We start from the raw sequence: 19,949 nt of genomic DNA, 5'->3' as shown, positions 1-19,949 counted from the left end.
CGGTCGCTCTCCCGGCGCTGGCTCGGCTCCTGCAGGCGCTCAGGGGGGGCAGAGCCTGGGGGGTCGGGGGGGCAGCAGCGCTGGGACTCGCAGACCCCCAGGAGCGGAGCTGGGGCGAGGAGGCGCCGTTGGTGCAGAGTCACTTTCCTGCCCAACCCTTTCCCCGGGTCTCCCCCCTCACCTGCAGGCTCCGGCTCAGCGGCTGGTGGCGGCAGAGCCCGGGGCTGCCCCAGGGGCTGGTTCCACCCGCGGCAGAAAACCCCCCGGCCGGGCACAGAGCGGGGTTAATGCAGGTTTCCGACCCTCCGCGGCGGCGGCGGCGGCTCAGTCTGGGATCTCGGGTCACAATGGAGCTGGCGCCCGCCGCCACTACCAGTCACCCCGCCTCGCTCCGGAAACCAAACCCGGTATCCGGGCCGGTGGAAACACAGAGCGCAGCCTCCCCGCCCTGGGCCAGGGCCCTCTAGAGGCCGCCGAGACAGACTCCGCTTTCCCCAGCCCCTCCGCTCCCGGGCAGAACCTCGTGCTCTTTCCAGATGTGTCTCCAGCTGCAGGCCACAGCACCATGGGGTCCAGCGCCACACAGGCATCCTCCTCCCAGCGGTGCTGGGACGCAGGCTACCCCCATGTTACAGCTGGGAAACCCAGGCGCAAAGAGTCTAAGTGACCTGTGATAAAAACATAAGAAGGGCCAGACTGGGTCAGACCAGTGGCCCATCTAGCCCAGTATCCTGTCTTCTGACGGTGGCCAATGCCAGGAGCCCCAGAGGGAATGAACAGAAGAGGTGATCATCAAGTGATCCCATTACCATTCCCAGCTTCTGGCAAACGGAGGCTAGGGACACTATCCCTGTTCATCCTGGCAAATAGCCATTGATGGACCTATCCTCCATGAACTTATCTAGTTCTTTTTGAACCCTGTGATAGTCTTGGCCTTCACAACATCCTCTGGCAAGGAGTTCCACAGGTTGACTGTGCGTTATGTGAAGAAATACTTCCTATTATTTGTTTTAAACCTGCTGCCTATTAATTTCAAATGGTGACTCCTAGTTCTTGTGTTATGAGGAGTAAATAACACTTCCTTATTTACTTTCTCCACACCAGTCATGATTTTATAGACCTCTATCATATCCCTCCTTACTTGTCTCTTTTCCAAGCTGAAAAGTCCCAGTTTTATTAATCTCTCCTCATATGGAAGCTGTTCCATACCCCTAAACATTTTTGTTGCCCTTTTCTGAACCTTTTCCAATTCCAATGATGAGCGAGACAAGGTGAGGTGAGGTAATATCTGTTACTGGGCCAAATTCTGTTGGTGAGAGACAAGCTTTGGAGCTTAGGCTATGTTTACATTGGCATTTTTGTGGCTAAAACTTTTGTCACTCCAGGGTGTGGGAAAAAACCAACCCCTGAACCAGTAGCGTAGCTGGGGGGAGCGGGGCAGCAGCCACTCTTCCACTGAGCACAAGTGGCGCCTTTTTAATTTTTTGGCGCCTTTTTAATTTTTACTCACCCGGTGGCGCTCCAGGTCTTCGGCGGCATTTCAGCGGCGGGTCCTTCACTCGCTCCGGGTCTTCGGTGGCATTTTGGTGGCAGGCCCTTCAGTGCCGCCGAAGACCCGGAACGAGTGAAGGACCCGCTGCTGAAGTGCCGCCGAATACCCGGAGCACCGCCAGGTGAGTCCAAGTGGCTGGCACCTTGTTTTTATGTCCACTCCCGCTGACAGAGTTATCATTGCTTGTTAAGGGTGGTTTAATTAGCCAACAGGAGAACTCAACACAGGAGACCTTATAATGGCACAGCGCCATTGAAAAGTCTGTAGTGTAGACATAGCCTCAGTCAGTAGACAAAGAGGGAATTGAACCCATATGACCTAAATATAAGGCTGGCAACCCAAACCACTGAGCTTTTCTTTCCTTCCTATCTAAATTAGGCTTTAAACTGTTTATTTAATATGTTTAGAATCTCCTTCCCAACCCTTTTGTGAGACAAAATATCTGAAAAGCCACAGCTGGATTATGCTCTTGTTTACTCCAATTGCCATCCAACTGAAATAAATGTAAAGACGCAGGCTGTTGTTATCTTTTCAGGCTAAACGGCGCCAGCCTCTTGTGAGGCTAATTCTCCCCTATCTTGACCTTGTTATCCTCATTTACACTTAGAACCCAAATGAGAATTCTCCACTCCCTCACTCACACCAGAGGCTTTTCCCCTTGTGTTGTCATTTACATCAGCAGTAGCACTTTAGAGATTGGGTTAAACTTTGAAGCATGAGGTTTACTATCCCTGACAGAATGTGGTATTGTTCATTGAAACAGTTCTGGATACTCTTGTTCGCCATATAAATCCTGCTGTGTTCTTGTCCACAACAACTTCCTGTAGCAATGAGTTCCGCAGGCTAATTGCAGGTGGCACAAAAAAGTATTTCCTTTTATTGGTTTTGAATTTTCCCACCTTTTCATTTCATTGCATGTCCCCTTGTTCATTAGAATGGATCTACTGGGTCAGACCAATGGTCTATCTAGCCCAGTATCCTTTCCTCTGACAGTGGCTAATGGCAGGTGCTTCAGAGGGAATGAACAGAACAGGTAATCATCAAGTGATCCCGCTTTCTTCCTTTGCTACAAGACAGGAAGAACAGAAATTCCTGCACTGATACCCCATTATCCACCTTCAGATCCCTTCTCAAAACTCTGCTTTGCTGGGATGTAAAAAAACCCTCAAATCTCAACCACATTTTGGTCTTTTTCTGAACTGCAGAGACCATTGTCTATCATGCTGACCAATAGTGTCTCGTTGTTTCCTTGTATTCCCATGCTTGTCCGTACCCATAGGCGCTGACTCTGTGAGTGCTCCAGGGCTGGATCACCCATAGAAAAAAATTAATGGATGCTCAGCACCCACCAGCAGCCAAGTTCCCCCCTTCCCTCCCAGCACCTCCAACACGCCGGCAGCCCGGCCAATCAACTCCTCCCGCTCCCTCCCAGTGCTTCCTTCCTGCGTGGATCAGCTGTTCCGAGGCATGCAGAAGGCGCTGGGAGAAAGTGGGAGCAGGGATGGGGCGTACTCAGGGAAAGGTGTGGGAAGAGACGGGGTGGAAGCAGACCAGGGATAGGAAGAAGTGGGGTGGGGCATTAGGGGAAGAAAAGAATGGAGTGGGGGCAGGAAAAGGTGGGGTGGGCGTGGAGCATTGGGGGAAGAGGTGAAGTGGGGGCAGGGCTTGGGGCTGAGCGGGGGTTGAGCATCCCCCCCAGGACAATTGAATGCCAGCGCCTGTGTCCATACCCATCTGTTGACTCTTGTTTCATACTAAGTTTCTAAGACCCTTAGGGTAGGGACTGTCTTTTTGTTCTGTGGGTAATGTCCGGGAGTAAGGCAGGGCAAAAGGGAGTCCTGATCAGAGTTCATGTAAGAAGCCTGATCCCGGTGAGATCCAATGCAAGGGGAAGGCACAGCAAGAGTGAGGCAGAGTCAGGTGAGGCCAAGTAGCAACTAGCAAGGCAATGGCCTGTTACACAGACAAGGCCAGTAGCAAAACAGGAAATTTATATAGAGTCGCCAGGCAATCAGGGCCAAGACTATGTGGCCAATCAGGAAGTGGGTCATAGAACCCTGGCAGCTGGCCCACCCAAGTCTGTGAGTTCCCAATCCCTGGCACTCCAGTGTGTTGGTGTAGCACAGCGATAAAACTGTAATATGTCTCCTCTGGCTCTTTGCAGCACACAATATTAAAACACTGTGTGCTTTAATTATTAACCAATCTAAGTTATTAACCAATCTGGATGCTTTTACTATGTAATTAACCAATTAAGTTAGCAACTTGCACCAAGTTATTAATTTATTTGCTTTGAGAAATATATATATTTCTGAGATCTAACTAGCACTGGTGAAGCATCGCAGGGCTGCTTCCCGAAAACCCTGTGGGCCTGAATTCAAGATCAGCATTTAACAATATGCTTGTACAGCAACTAGTACAAGAGGATCCTGGTCTATGAATATGGCACATAAGTGTTAGGACAATTATGTCCCCTTACAGTCATCTACTTTCTAAAGTAAACAATCTCAATTTTTTTTTTCAAAATCAATGGCATTAATTAATCAGGGAGTGAAATACTATTCACAGCAAGGGTATCAGAGTTTGGCCTATCCCTAGGATGATAGATTGGCTGTGTATAGTACATTTTTCCTGGCAGATTAATTCAACAACAATTTTAAAGCCGCTGGGAAAATATGCAAATTGGATGTTTTTAAGCCATTATTAGATTGCTCAGCACCACTTGCTCCTTTAATTTCATAGTCTGGCAATGTCTCAATCCCACTTATTTTAAAATTAAAAATCTGTGAGCCTGATTCCTGCTTGTAAACATCTTCTGTTGTGGAGCAGAAGGAGTCTCATATTAGACGCCAGGATGAGAAAGATCTGTCTGGGGGCAGATTATCCCACATCTGCTATAACAAAGCTCTGACATCTTCTGGAACAGTCAGAGACAGGATACCGGGCTAGATGGACCTTAGCACTGACCCAGTCTGGCAATTCCTATGTTTCCCACATACTATTCAATATGAATATGTGTAGCAGATTCTGCCCTAAATGTACAGTGGACACAGAAATCACCCACTGATGAAAGAACTACCTACACTGCAGTATCTTTCTTTGCTCCAGTCACTGAAAACAATGAATAAATGGCACTGGGCCATCACAGACTGTATTCTTCACTTTTTTCTTTTCTAATTACTATTTATTTGTATTACTGTAGTGCCTAGGAGCCCCAGGCAAGGGCCAGGACCCCTTTGTGCCAGGTGCTGTACAAACATGGAACAGGAAACAAAGAGTATACAATCTCAGTTTAAGACAAGAGACAACAGATGGATACAGAAAGACAGACCCGGGAGTACAAGGAAACAATGGTACAATGTTGGTCAGCGTGATCAGCAGTGTTCTTAGCACTCCAGCAGCCTAACCACTATCAAGTTTCTTTGCCAGCTTCAGTAATGAAAAATTGTGTCCAGAGCAAAGCAACCTATTAAATATTTTAGTTCTCCTCCTGCCCTTAAGATTGTCTGTGAGATGAAACAATGTGAAAAGCACCTAGGCCCCGATTCAACAAATACTGAAGTTTAAGCATGCGAGAAATCTCAATTGATGTTAATGGAACTACTCTGTGTTTGTGTTTGGCTGTATTAGGGACTGACAGAGTTTATCACCATGAGATCTAAGCACTGTGCACGGATTAAAGCAGTAGTCCCAAAACGTTTTCGGTCATGCCCCCACCTTACCCAGTCTGCGCCCCCCTCGGAGTTGCAGTCAAGAGCTGGGCCCAGTAGCTGAGCTGCAGCCAGGCCAGAACCGTGGTCAGGAGCCGTGGCCAGGAGTAGAGCCGCGGTCAGGGCCAGGGCTGGAGCTGTGGCTGGGGCCACGGTCAGGAGCAGGACTGGAAGCTGGTGGCCAACGCTGGAACTACAGCTGGGGTCGGGATGGAGGCAGAACGGGGCTGAGTGGTGTTCCCTCCCTGCCCCCCCGTGGGGGCTGGCCTGGGCTCTGCTGTGCCCTCCCGAATGTTCCTTTGTGCCCCCGTAGTGGGGCGCACCCCACTGTTTGGAGACCACTGGATTAAAGAAACAACAGTCAGGCTGCCTGGATGAAGTGATCTATTTAGGTAAGGACAATACTCTGATTTAGTATTGGTATAATAATTCAGATAGGGGTGTGATTTTTTTTTTTTTACTGAAATAGTTATACAGGAGAACTTCAGAGTTACGAACACCAGAGTTATGAATTGACCAGTCAACCACACACCTCATTTGGAACCGGAAATACTAAGTCAGAGACCCAAAAAAAGCAAATACAGGACCGTACTATGTTAAATGTAAACTACTAAAATAAAAAGAGAAAGCAGCATTTTTCTTCTGCATAGTAAAGTTTCAAAGCTGTATTAAGTCAATGTTCAGTTGTAAACTTTTGAAAGAACCGTAACGATTTGTTCAGAGTTATGAACGTTTCAGAGTTATGAACCACCTCCATTCCTGAGGTGTTCGTAACTCAGGTTTTACTGTACTGGTAAAATCCCTAGTGTGTAGGCAGTTATAGCAGCACAAAAGTGCTTATTCCAGTAGAGCTTATTCCCCTTCTCATATGGGAATAAGATATAAAAGCATAGGCACTTGTATATCGTTATTACTGCCTCCAGGCTAGGGAGGTTTTTCTGGTTTAACTATACCAGTATAGCTAAAGCAGTACAACTTCTGGGTGTGTATACAAGGCCTAAGGCTTTGAATCATGTGCCCCTTCCCGTGAAGTATCTGGTATTGGCCATTGATGCAGACGGAAATCAATAGACCACGAGTCTGACCCAGTGCGGAAATTCCTGCACAGTGCAATGTGATTTCTTTGCACTTGCAGCAAAGGGGCAAAAGGAACAGGAAGTCACTTCGCACCCAATAAAGAGGAGCCATTCTGAAATCTCTCACTCTCACATGTGCTGCTTATTCCGTTTATTTAAAAAATAAATAGATCAATCAAAGCTAAATCTCATAGTCAGTGAGACCTAAACACCTGAATCTAGCCACAGTAGTAGCTGAGTTTGTAAAAGCATGAGGATTTCGCTTCTATACTTACAGGGGGCAGATCAGTGAATCCAGGCTAAACTATACTTATATTTCAGTAGCGCCACTTGAGACCAAGGCCTCGTTGCACCAGGTGCTGTACACACAGAGACCAAGAGATATTCCCTGCCCTACGTAGCTTACAATCTAAGTAGACAAAAGAACGAGGACCATCCATGTTTTACAGATGGGAACTGAGACCCATAGAAACTAAATGCCATGTATTCAAAGAAGACTAAAGGAGCTGGGAACTGAGTTCCAGCTCTTCAAAGGTACAGGAGAACCTCACAGTTACAACATCAGAGTTCCAGACTGACCAGTCAACCGCACACCCCATTTGGAACCGGAAGTACGCAATCAGGCAGCAGCAGAGACAAAAAACAACAAAAAAGCAAATACAGTACAGTGCTGTGTTAAACATAAACTACTAAAAAAAAAAAAGGGAAAGTTTAAACAAAAAGATTTGACAAGATAAGGAAACTGTTTCTGTATTTGTTTTGTTTAAATTAAGGTGGTTAAAAGCTGCATTTTCCTTCTGCATAGTAAAGTTTCAAAGCTGTATTAAGTCAATGTTCAGTTGTAAACTTTCGAAAGAACCACCATAACATTTTGTTCAGAGTTACGAACAACCTCTGTTCCCGAGGTGTTCGGAACTCTGAGGTTCTGTTGTACTTAGGTGCCTAACTCCTATTGCAAAAAGAAAAGGAGTATTTGTGGCACCTTAGAGACTAACAAATTTATTAGAGCATAAGCTTTCGTGAGCTACAGCTCACTTCATCGGATGCATTTGGTGGAAAAGCAGAGGAGAGATTTATATACACACACACAGAGAACATGAAACAATGGGTTTATCATACACACTGTAAGGAGAGTGATCACTTAAGATAAGCCATCACCAACAGCAGGGGGGGGGAAGGAGGAAAACCTTTCATGGTGACAAGCAGATAGGTTAATTCCAGCAGTTAACAAGAATATCAGAGGAACAGTGGGGGGGGGGGAAGGGAGAAATACCATGGGGAAATAGTTTTACTTTGTGTAATGACTCATCCATTCCCAGTCTCTATTCAAGCCTAAGTTAATTGTATCCAGTTTGCACTGAGAGTTACCAAAAGAAACTACAGCATTTGCTCAAGAAACTCCCTGAAAAAGCACAAGAACAAATCCGCACAGACACACCCCTGGAGCCCCGACCTGGGGTATTCTATCTGCTACCCAAGATCCATAAACCTGGAAATCCTGGACGCCCCATCATCTCAGGCATTGGCACCCTGACAGCAGGATTGTCTGGCTATGTAGACTCCCTCCTCAGGCCCTTAGTTACCAGCACTCCCAGCTATCTTCGAGACACCACCGATTTCCTGAGGAAACTACAGTCCATTGGTGATCTTCCTAAAAACACCATCCTAGCCACTATGGATGTAGAAGCCTCTACACCAACATTCCACACAAAGATGGACTACAAGCCGTCAGGAACAGTATCCCCGATACTGTCACGGCTAACCTGGTGGCAGAACTTTGTGACTTTGTCCTGACCCATAACTATTTCACATTTGGTGACAATGTATACCTTCAAATCAGCGGCACTGCGATGGGTACCCGCATGGCCCCACAGTATGCCAACATTTTTATGGCTGACTTAGAACAACGCTTCCTCAGCTCTCGTCCCCTAATGCCCCTACTCTACTTGCGCTACATTGATGACATCTTCATCATCTGGACCCATGGAAAAGAAGCTCTTGAGGAATTCCACCATGATTTCAACAATTTCCATCCCACCATCAACCTCAGCCTGGACCAGTCCACACAAGAGATCCACTTCCTGGACACTACGGTGCTAATAAGCGATGGTCACATAAACACCACCCTATATCGGAAACCTACTGACCGCTATTCCTACCTACATGCCTCTAGCTTTCATCCAGATCATACCACTCGATCCATTGTCTACAGCCAAGCGCTACGATATAACCGCATTTGCTCCAACCCCTCAGACAGAGACAAACACCTACAAGATCTCTATCATGCATTCCTACAACTACAATATCCACCTGCTGAAGTGAAGAAACAGATTGACAGAGCCAGAAGAGTACCCAGAAGTCACCTACTACAGGACAGGCCCAACAAAGAAAACAACAGAACGCCACTAGCCATCACCTTCAGCCCCCAACTAAAACCTCTCCAATGCATCATCAAGGATCTACAACCTATCCTGAAAGACGAGCCATCGCTCTCTCAGATCTTGGGAGACAGACCAGTCCTTGCTTACAGACAGCCCCCCAATCTGAAGCAAATACTCACCAGCAACCACACACCACACAACAGAACCACTAACCCAGGAACCTATCCTTGCAACAAAGCCCGTTGCCAACTCTGTCCACATATCTATTCGGGGGATACCATCATAGGGCCTAATCACATCAGCCACACTATCAGAGGCTCGTTCACCTGCGCATCTACCAATGTGATATATGCCATCATGTGCCAGCAATGCCCCTCTGCCATGTACATTGGCCAAACTGGACAGTCTCTACGTAAAAGAATGAATGGACACAAATCAGACGTCAAGAATTATAACATTCAAAAACCAATTGGAGAACACTTCAATCTCTCTGGTCACTCGATCACAGACCTAAGAGTGGCTATACTTCGACAAAAAAGCTTCAAAAACAGACTCCAACGAGAGACTGCTGAATTGGAATTAATTTGCAAACTGGATACAATTAACTTAGGCTTGAATAGAGACTGGGAATGGATGAGTCATTACACAAAGTAAAACTATTTCCCCATGGTATTTCTCCCTTCCCCCCCCCCACTGTTCCTCTGATATTCTTGTTAACTGCTGGAATTAGCCTACCTTGCTTGTCACCATGAAAGGTTTTCCTCCTTCCCCCCCCCTGCTGCTGGTGATGGCTTATCTTAAGTGATCACTCTCCTTACAGTGTGTATGATAAACCCATTGTTTCATGTTCTCTGTGTGTGTGTATATAAATCTCTCCTCTGCTTTTTCCACCAAATGCATCCGATGAAGTGAGCTGTAGCTCACGAAAGCTTATGCTCTAATAAATTTGTTAGTCTCTAAGGTGCCACAAATACTCCTTTTCTTTTTGCGAATACAGACTAACACGGCTGCTACTCTGAAACCTGTAACTCCTATTGAAATCAATAGGCCTCAGTTCCCAGTGGAATTCAGCTTGCTGTCTCCCTTAGGGGACTTTGAGAACTCCCTGCCTAAAGTCACACAAGAAGAATATGACAAAGTCAAAACATGAGCACAGATATCTTGGGACCCAGTCCAGTGCCCCAACCGCTAGCTCAGTAATACTCAGACCTCAGAGGGTCAGGAGCCAAATAAGTGATCAGCATTACTCAAAAGAGACACAGCAGTGTGAATTCATTGTTTCATTTACTATAGTACTTTATATTCAGGTTTAAACAGTATTACAGGGGAAATATTTAGTTTTCTATCTGTCTAATTCTCACAGTAAAATGACTGATCAAGCATTATTATTTTATCAACTACAGTTGTAGTGACAGAAATCTTAACGTTATTTAAACCATGCTTATTCAGCCCTACAACCGTTCTTCATGAGCAAGGAAACACGTGATCATAGTAAAAGCATCCTGACTGGTTAATCATAGAAGATTAGGGTTGGAAGAGACCTCAGGAGGTCATCTAGTCCAATCCCCTGCTCAAAGCAGGACCAACACCAACTAAATCATCCCAGCCAGGGCTTTGTCAAGCCGGGCCTTAAAAACCTCTAAGGATGGAGATTCCACCACCTCCCTAGGTAATCCATTCCAGTGCTTCACCACCCTCCTAGTGAAATAATAATAACTTATTATTATAAGTTATTATAATAATAACTGAAATAATAATAATAACGTAGTGCATGTTTAATAACTTAATTGGTTCATAACATAGTACAGTAGAACCTCAGTTACGAACACCAGAGTTACAGACTGACCAGTCAACCACACACCTCATTTGGAACCAGAAGTACACAATCAAGCAGCAGTGGAGAAAAGACAAAAATAAAGCAAATACAGTACAGTACTTTGTTAAATGTAAACTACTAAAAAAATAAAGGGAAAGCAGCATTTTTCTTTTGCACAGTAAATTTTCAAAGCTGTCAAGTCAATGTTCAGTTGTAAACTTTTGAAAGAACAACCATAACATTTTGTTCAGAGTTACAACCAACCTCTGTCCCCGAGGTGTTCGGAGCTCTGAAGTTCTACTGTAAAAGCGACCTGATTGGTTAATAACTTAGATCGGTTAATAATTAAATCACACAGTGTTTTAATATCATGTGCTGCAAAGAGTTGCCAGAAACACATTAAAGAGCCACTTGTGGCTTGTAAGCCCCAGTCTCAGTATCATCGTGCTAGCCCATCCTTCCTCTGGACTACACCTCCCAAAAATTACTCATCGACTTGCTTAATTGCAGCCTGGTTTCTCACAATTAGGCCTGGAATTAAGGTTTTCAGGGAGAGCCGACCATGTGGCAAGTCGGAAGTGGAGGCAACAAACCATTCTTGAGTTAGAAACTTTAAAACTAAAAGTCGACATTTCTAATCAGGATAGTTTATTTTAATGCTCTGGAATTCAAACAAGCCTTATAATGGGACCTGGAGTACAATCATGGTGGCAACATGGTCTAGACCAGTGTTTCTCAATCTTTTCAGGTTGGCAACCCGGACACAGGGTGACACTGGCCTTTGAGGGTGTGGGGGCCCATGTGACTCATCAGGGGACTCCTCTCTCTCATATGCAAGAGTACGCTGAGAACATGAGCGGCCCAATTCAGCTCTGTGTCGTGAAGCTGCGCTCCCCCCAGACTGCAAAGCTGTATGCAACTGGAACAAACACCAGGTCCAATACAGGTGTACGAAGAGGCAGTACAGGAAGAGATCTTCATTTCCAGGTGTTCCGGGTGAAGCCGGTATGTCCAACTAGGGTCAAGGTTGACTCCCAAGTATGTGACAGCAGGAAGGAACAACAGTGACTGTCCTGGGCCATGGATGAAGAGGACCCCTCATCAGGCTTAAGAGATGCCATGTGGGTGGTAAAGGTGTGAGAGACATGATGAATCAGGGGGCAGGTGAGAGCTGTCAGAGATCAGGAGACTGAAGGAGGTCTCTGGGGAAAACCTGTCATTCCATCCAGCTGTCACATACTTGGGAATCTAACCCAACCATAGCCGGACATACCAGCCTTACTGTACTGTACTTGCTTTATTTATTTAGGTCTCTGCTGCTGCTTGATTGCGTACTTGCGGTTCCAAATGAGGCGTGTGGATCACCGGTCAATTCCTAACTCTGGTGTTCATAACTCTGAGGTTCTACTGTGCTTGCCAACTGAAAAAACCCATTCTTCACACAGCTGTAATCATAGCACGTTACTTAAGAAGTACGGGCCTAGTGGGGTGGGCACTGGGCTGGAACTCAGAGCACCTGGGTGTTATTCCCAGCCCTGCCACTGGTCTCCTGCATGACCTTGGTCAAGTCACATCCTCTCTTTGTCTTAGCTGTGCAATGAGGATTTATAGGCTGTCCTCTCTGTATCTGTTTTATTTAGATGATGAACTCTTTGGGCCAGGAGCTGACTCTCTCCGTGCCTAGCACAATGGAGCATCTATGTCAATTTGGGTGCTATTGCAATGTAAATAATTGGCTCTGCAGAGGCTAACATGTCCTGTGTAGAGCTGGGCAAATTTTTGGGGGGACAAATAATTTATTCAGTGAAAAATACCTGAAACTATTTACAAATGTGACACGAATAGTTTCAGCTATTCACAAAACGAAGGAGCTGCTGCTGACCCTCCCGCCATGTTTAGCCCACTGGTTCAGATACTCACTTTGGCTGTGAGAAATCAAGGTTCAGTTTCCTCCCTTTGCCAGAGAAAGTATTGGAACAGGGGTCTCCTACTTCTTGGAAGCATGACCTAGCCAGTGAGCAGTGGGATATTCCAAGGTGGGGCTCCCTAGATCACTCCTTGGGCCAAAAAGAGACACCAAGCAAGGCAAAGAGTGGGTGGGACACTTACCCAGGACATGAAAGACCTAGCTTCAAATCCCTGCGGTGGAACATGTCCACAATGGGCTTTATTTTCAAGTCTCCAAAAATTTTAGAGCTGGTTTCGCCTGGACCAAGTTTTTTTAAATATTTTTATTTCTTTTAGAACTGCCCCCACTCTGAAAACATCGATTATCCACCCACCCCCGCAATCAGGGCTGCAGATCATGCCTCTCTGCCAGGTGCACTCGCCGATGTTTCGCCAGGGCCGATTTCTGACTGAAGCTCCTCCCACAGTCCGCACACTGGCAGGGCCTCTCCCTGGTGTGGGTTCTCCAGTGAACCCCCAGATGGGACCTCTGTGTGAAGCTCTTCCCGCACTCGGGGCATGTGTAGGGCTTCTCGCCTGTGTGGATCCTGTGGTGCGTCACGAGGTCCGATCTGCGGCTGAAGCCCTTCCCGCACTCAGTGCATTTGAAGGGCCTTTCCCCGGTGTGCAGTCGCTGGTGGATGAGCAGGTCGGAGCTGCGACTGAAGCTTTTCTCGCACTCCGGGCATTTGAAAGGCTTGTTCCCAGTGTGGATTCCCTGGTGGTGCAGGAGATTGGACCGCACCTTGAACCCTTTCCCACACTGGGCGCAGCGGTAGGGCATCTCCCCCGTGTGCACCCTCTGGTGGGCAAGGAGGTGCGTGCTGACCACGAAGCCCTTCCCGCAGTCAGGGCAGTGGTAGGGGCGCTCGCCGGTGTGGGCACGGCGATGCTGGACCAGGTACGTGTTGCGGGTGAAGCGCTTCTCGCAGTCAGGGCATTGATAGGGTCTCTCGCCCGTGTGGCTCCACTGGTGTTTCATGAGGTCGGAGCTCTGGGTGAAGGCTTTCCCACACTCGGTGCATCGGTAGGGCCGCTCCCCAGTTTGCACCTGCCGGTGGTGGAGGAAGTTGGACCTCACCTTGAAGCCTTTCCCACAGTCGGGGCACGTGTAAGGTGTGGCAGCGCTGTGGGTTTTCTGGTGCTCTGTCAGGTTGGAGCTCTGGCTGAAGCCCTTCCTGCACTTGGGACACTTGTAGGGTCGCTCGCCCATGTGGGTCCTCTGGTGTTTGATGAGGGAGGAGCTGTAGCCGAAGCTCTTCCCGCACTCGGCACAGTGGTAGGGTCGCTCACCCGTGTGGGTCCTCTGATGCTGGACAATGTCCGAGCTACAGTGGAAGCTTTTCCCACAGTCAGGGTAGGCATTCGGAGCCGGAGGGGTCTTCTTTGCATCTCCAAGTCCCTTCGGACCCCCTCCACACTGGGTTGATTGGCCATTTCTCTGAGGCCTCTCTGGCCTGCGCTGGATGTCACAAGTGTCTCCATGCTCAGGACTCTGGGAAACGTCCCCATCGGATCTTCTTGATGACGTCCCACGTGGTTCCACTTGTTCAGGACCTTGCTGCTGAGAATTCTCCTCCTGGTTCTCATCCACTGCCCCATCACTTGCTGGGATAGAGAGAGAATCCAGACAGGAGTCATTCCCTGTGTGGGGCAGGGGCAGAGGGAAGGAAACCTCAGAAGTGTGGAACAAACCAAAATAGCTGCAACAGAGATGAAAAAATCAGGAGCCGAGACCTCCCAAACCCTTCCCCAGCGTAGCAAGAGGAAAAGACCAGTTCTGCCTCCACATCCCTGGGGGAGCTACAGCTGGTTGTCAGCCAGGAAGCCATGAGCCAGGGCTGCCATGAGGATACGACACCTGCCGGGGACAAAACTGGCCTGGGTGAGATGGGGCAGAACTAGGGGGGCTCAGACGGGCCTTTATGGGAATCCCAGCTGTTTTGTTCACTCACCGATGACATGTCTCTGTCGCTTTAAGTGATTCCTCACCTGCATGGGTGCCTCTCGGGATCCGCCTTTCCTTGGATCTCTGGAGAGATGGGAGCACTTTCCCTTGTCCCATCTGGGAGATCACATCAGGTTTAGCCATCAGAAAACCCTAGTTATTGGCACCAAAACAGGCGAGATCAGGGTTTGTCGTAGATTTGCAGGATATTTTATTTAAAAACTCCTGTTTTGACTCCTGGCCCGTTCTGGGCATGTCATCGAAACACAGTGGGTCATGGAAAAGAAAACATTTGCCAAGAGGGGTCTTGTAGAAGATCTCCGCTATATCAATCTGTTAGACAACTCAGATGGCCCCATTATTGTAGTTTCTGAGCCCCCCACAATCTTTACAACACTCCTGCAAAGTAGGGAAGTGCTGTTTAGGGAGAGATGGCCACACAATGGGGGTTTGGTGGGTCAGACACATTTATGGTGTAAATCCACTTTCTGTACCTGTAGGGGATTGAGAGACTTGGACAAGCATGAGTCCCGCTCTAGGAATCATAGAATATCAGGGTTGGAAGGGACCTCAGAAGGTCATCTAGTCCAACTCCCTGCTCAAAGCTCAAATGGCTGTGTAGACAGTGCATTGAAGTTGTGGCTTGGGCTGGAGCTCAGGCTCTGAAGCCTACCCTCACCCCCCACTCCTAGACAACTTCAAAGCACTGGCTATGCAGCTATTTTTGTGAGCCCTGCTAGCCCAAATCTGTCAAGCCAGTCTGGAAGGCTCAGTGCTATGGGCTGTGTAGACACAGCTGTAGAAACCAGAGCCATGTCCAAGAATGCAGGATGCTCTGGGGAAGAGAAGGGTACAGTTATCGAGTGCATTATGGTAGCAGCTAGAGACCCTCATGGAGATCAGCACCCCATGGCTGCACAGTGCAGACACACAGGACAAGACAGTAAACTCTTTAGAGCCCAAGCTATTTAAATACAAGCGATGAGATGAAGTACTAACATCCCCATTTTACAGAGGGGGAAACTGAGGCATGGAGCAAGACTTAGGGTACGTCTTCACGACCCATCTAGGTGCGATAAATCGATCCCCGAATCAATGCCTGTACTCCACCTCGGCAGGAGGAGTAAGCGGAGTTGACGGGGGAGCCGCCGCGGTCGACTCGCCACCGTGAGGACGGCCAGGTAAGTCGAACTAAGATACTTCGACTTCAGCTACTCGAATAGCGTAGTGAAGTTGCGTATCTTAGTTCAAACCCCGCCCGCCCCAGTGTAGCCCAGGCCTAAGCAACTTTCCCAAGGTCACACAGGGAGTCAGTGGCAGAGCCAGGGACAGACCCCAGGTGTCCCAGCGCAGTGCCTGGAGCAGAGAGCCATCCTGCCAACCCGGGATGCCTGGACTGCAGGACCTTAGCTAGGCTCCGAGAGGTGCTGGGGCTTCAAGCCAGCACTGCTGCTCCAGTCTCCCATAGGTTATGCCGGGCACTGATGGTTACAATTCTCATTCCTTGCTCACACCCTTCCCATACCCCGTGGAGAATCACTGCTCTCTGCATGTTACATTGCGGTTCAACAGCTGCACACTTAGCCAGTGCACGGCCTGGGGTCTGCTCCCTGCTCCCCTCGGGCTGGGAGACTCGGTCCCTGGCCCGGCCCGGCCCGGTCGCTCTCCCGGCGCTGGTTCGGCTCCTGCAGGCGCCCAGGAGGGCAGAGCCGGGGGGGGGGGGCAGCAGCAGCTCTGGGACTCGCAGACCCCCGGCCCCCGGGAGCAGGGCTGGGGCGAGGAGGGGTTGTTGGTGCGGAGTCACTTTCCTGCCCGGCCCCAGCCCTTCCCCCGGGTCTCCCCCCCCCCCCCACCTGCAGGCTCTGGCTCAGGGGCTGGTGTCGGCAGAGCCCGGGGCTGGTTCGACCCCCCGGAGAAAGTCCCCCCCCCCCGGCTGGCACAGAGCGGAGTTAATGCAGATCGCTCCCCGCACAGACCCCGCTGGGGAGCAGCAGCGGCTCAGCCCGGGCTCAGATGCAGCCACTACAGCCTCTGACCCAGGAAGCTCAAGCCAGGCAATTAACAGAGACCAGCCCCCCCTCCCTGAGCATCACTAGAGCCCTCTTGCGGCAAACCCACTGCCTGGCTGTGGTGGAGCAGGGGCCAGAGGGAGCTGGAACAATGTGTACAGTGGAGGTGCTGAGAGCCATTGAACCAAACTGTAAACCCCAGATATCATGGAAACCGCTTCAAGTGAGCACCCCCAGTTCCAGCACCGAGACCAGACCTGGCTCCTTTTCTCCTTCAACGCTGAGCCAGGCTGATTCTGAACAGCAGAGCCCCAGCCCCCCAGCTCGGCTCATCCCTCACTGGCCCCTCGCTTCTTGCCTCTCTGCCATAAACTGCCCTGGTCTTTTGAGCATCTCCCCATATAGAAATCTCTCCTCAGATCCCTAACCATCTCCTGTCTCTATCTGCTCTCTCTCTGTTTTTGCACTATCACACTCAGAACACACACCATACCGCAGGGGAAGTTCACCTATCCTATATATCATGGCAGTAGGATGTTTGCATTCCCTTCCTTAACACAGCCTGATCTTGGGAATCATTAAGAAAGGGATAGATAATAAAACAGAAAATATCATGTTGCCTTTCTATAAATCCATGGTACGCCCACATCTTGATACTGTGTGCAGATGGGGTCACCCCATCTCAAAAAAAGATATATTTGAATTGGAAAAAGATCAGAAAAAGGCAACAGAAATGATCAGGGGCATGGAACGGCTTCCGTATGAGGAGAGATGAATAAGACTGGGACTTTTCAGCCTGGAAAAGAGACGATGAATGGGCGATAAGATAGAGATCTATAAAATCATGACGGGTGCGGAGAAAGTAAATAAGGAAGTGTTACTTATTCCTTCTCATAACATAAGAACTAGGGGTCACCAAATGAAATTACTAGGCAGCAGGTTTAAAACAAACAAAAGGAAGTATTTCTTCACACAACACACAGTCAACCTGTGGAACTCTTTGCCAGAGGATGTTATGAAGGCAGGTTTAAAAAAGAGCTAGATAAATTCATGGAGGATAGGTCTATCTATGGCTATTAACCAGGATGGGCAGGAATGGTGTCTCTAGCCTCGGTTTGCCAGAAGCTGGGAATGAGGGACAGGGAAAGGATCACTTGATGATTACTTGTTCTGTTCATTCCCTCTGGGGCACCTGGCATTGGCCACTGTCGGAAGACAGGATACTGGGCTAGATGGACCTTTGGGCTGACCCAGTATGGCCATTCTTATGTTCTTATGGCCTCCCCCTTCCCCCAACTTTTGGCCTCCCTCCACCCCGCAAGGATGAGTGACGAGGGAGAGGGGACAGAGAGGAATGAGTGGGGGGGTGGGGTCTTGGGGAAAAGGTGGCTGTTTTACACCCTACTCCAGGGAATTCAATGCGGGGACACCAGAGCCCCATTTCAGCCCCACCAGCTTCCTCTACTTCAGGAGTGGGTCCCTTTCTTCCCCCCCCCCCATCCTGAAGGAGGGGAGGAGACATTCCCCAACCCATGTGACTCCATCACTCTCCTGCTTCCCTCAGGCTGTACCCGGGGGCGAGGGACAGAGCTGAGCCCTGGGTTGGGCTCCCCAGGATGGGGAGTGGATCCCAGCTGAGCTTCCCCTGGTGCCAGGAGACTGGCGCTGCTTGGAGTGCCTGGCTGGGCCCCCGGGATGCAGCTGGGGTGTGATCCCCCTCTGGAGAGGAGATTGAGCCACAAACAAGCTGGTCTGAGGGGGTAGCTCTGTGTCGCCTCCACCCAAACTTGTCCACTGCCTGCTCACTTGGTGGGGGGGGGTCCCCTGAGGGCAACGGGGGGGGGGAAGGTTTTTGTTTTGTGCTCTTTGTTTACATAGTGGTTCTCTCTTGGGACTGAGAGAGGCCAGGCAGAAATCCATCTTCTCCAACCCATCCTAATCCAAGTCTCCAATATTGCAACCAGTATAGGTAAGCCAGGCAAGGCGGATTCGTTTATCTTTTGTTTTATGTGAATTTCCCTACAGGAGGTTAACTACCCTGTCTTTAGGTAGAGAAAACTCCAGCTCAAAAAAGAAAAATCCCTTTGTAAAAAAACTAACACCTCTGTCTCCAGGCAAATAGACAGAAAACCCTCTAGCTGCTCTCAGCTTAAAAAAAAACCTCTTCAGGTCTGTGCTTTTGGTTCAAAATGATCTCTGGTTCAAAATGATCCCACCGCTCTGCCACCATATCAGGGTTCCTTCCCCACTCTGAACTCTAGGGTACAGATGTGGGGACCCACATGAAAGACCCCCTAAGCTTATTCTTACCCGTTTAAGTTAAAATCTTCCCCAAGGTACAAACTTTGCCTTGTCCTTGAACAATATACTGCCACCACCAAGTATCTTACACAAAGACCAGGGAAAGAGACCACTTGGAGACATCTTCCCCCAAAATATCCCCCCCAAGCCCTACACATCCCCTTTCCTGGGGAGGCTTGAGAATAATATCCTAACCAACTGGTTACATAATCATCAAAGACGCAAACCCCTGGATCTTGGAACAATGGAAAAATCAGTAAGGTTCTTAAAAGAAGGGTTTTATTAAAAAAAAAAAAAAAAAAGAAAGGTAGAAATCATCTCGTAAAATCAGGATGGAAAATACTTTACAGGGTATTCAGATTCAAAACACAGAGGAACCCCCTCTGGGCAAAACCTTAAAGTTACAGAAAACAGGAATAAACCTCCCTCTTAACACAGGGAAAATTCACATAAAACAAAAGATAAACTAATCCGCCTCGCCTGGCTTACCTACACTGGTTGTAATATTGTAGACTTGGATTAGGATGGGTTGCAGAAGATGGATTTCTGCCTGGCCTCTCTCAGTCCAAAGAGAGAACAACCAGGTAAACAAAGAGCATAAAACAAAAGCCTTCCCCCTGCTCCTGCCCAAGATTTGAAAGTATCTTGTCCCCTTACTTGCCCTTTGGGTCAGGTGCCAGCCAGGTTAGCTGAGCTTCTTAACCTTTTACAGGTAACAGGATGTTGCCTCTGGCCAGGAGGGATTTTATAGCACTGTATACAGAAAGGTGGTTACCCTTCCCTTTATATTTATGACAGGGGACATGATGGGGGATCATGTCAGGGTGCTGCTGGGGCATGGGGCTAACCCCAAGGACCTATGAGGGACCCACACTGGGTGGCTGGAGGATGGGGTTCACACCAGAGGGCGGTGATGCTTCTTGGTGTCTCATTCGCCTTTCTACCCACACACATGGTGAGCCTGTGCTACCCGTCCTGCGTTTCTCAGTCACTGCTCGCACGCCAATCCTCACTCTTCAAAGTCACCTGCAAAGGGATGTTTTAACATTGAGTTTGGGCTTTTTTTTAAAATGATGTATAAAGGAAACCTCAATTTTAAAAATCCACCTCCCCTGCTTTTTCTGAACTGGGCAATTTCAGGACGTCTGAATCAGACGCCCCTGAGCTTTGCTGGCAGTTGGAGGCCTGAGACATGTGAACTGTGAGCTC

The 19,949-nt window shown here is 48.6% G+C and overlaps 2 protein-coding genes across 3 annotated transcripts in view; both read right to left on the bottom strand.

Annotated features, from left to right (window-relative positions):
- The window catches only part of LOC119842474 (zinc finger protein CKR1-like), a 28,963-nt gene extending 12,535 nt beyond the window's left edge, over positions 1-16,428 (bottom strand). The window contains exons 1-2 of the mRNA XM_038370657.2: positions 16,349-16,428; positions 182-258 (exon numbers count right to left, since the gene is read on the bottom strand). The gene's annotated coding sequence lies outside the window, so the exon portion shown is untranslated. The remainder of the gene's footprint in view (positions 1-181; positions 259-16,348) is intronic.
- LOC119842482 (zinc finger protein 135-like) lies at positions 10,334-19,841 on the bottom strand. Of its 2 annotated transcripts, XM_043496843.1 has the most exons (3): positions 19,613-19,841; positions 14,475-14,583; positions 12,424-14,126 (listed from the first exon to the last, which is right to left on the bottom strand). In XM_043496843.1, exons 1-3 carry the CDS (start codon positions 19,670-19,672, stop codon positions 12,826-12,828), a joined length of 1,470 nt encoding a protein of 489 aa, XP_043352778.1. In that variant the 5' UTR covers positions 19,673-19,841; the 3' UTR covers positions 12,424-12,825. The 2 variants fall into 2 exon arrangements, with proteins under 2 accessions (XP_043352779.1, XP_043352778.1); XM_043496844.1 differs by lacking the exon at positions 14,475-14,583 and having other exon boundaries at positions 10,334-14,126; positions 19,613-19,840.
- Positions 19,842-19,949: the final 108 nt, after the last annotated feature.

The sequence above is a fragment of the Dermochelys coriacea genome, chromosome 14 (assembly GCF_009764565.3).
Source record: "Dermochelys coriacea isolate rDerCor1 chromosome 14, rDerCor1.pri.v4, whole genome shotgun sequence".
NCBI classification, from domain to species: Eukaryota; Metazoa; Chordata; order Testudines; family Dermochelyidae; genus Dermochelys; species Dermochelys coriacea.
This window is presented reverse-complemented; position numbering and strand designations above follow the sequence as displayed.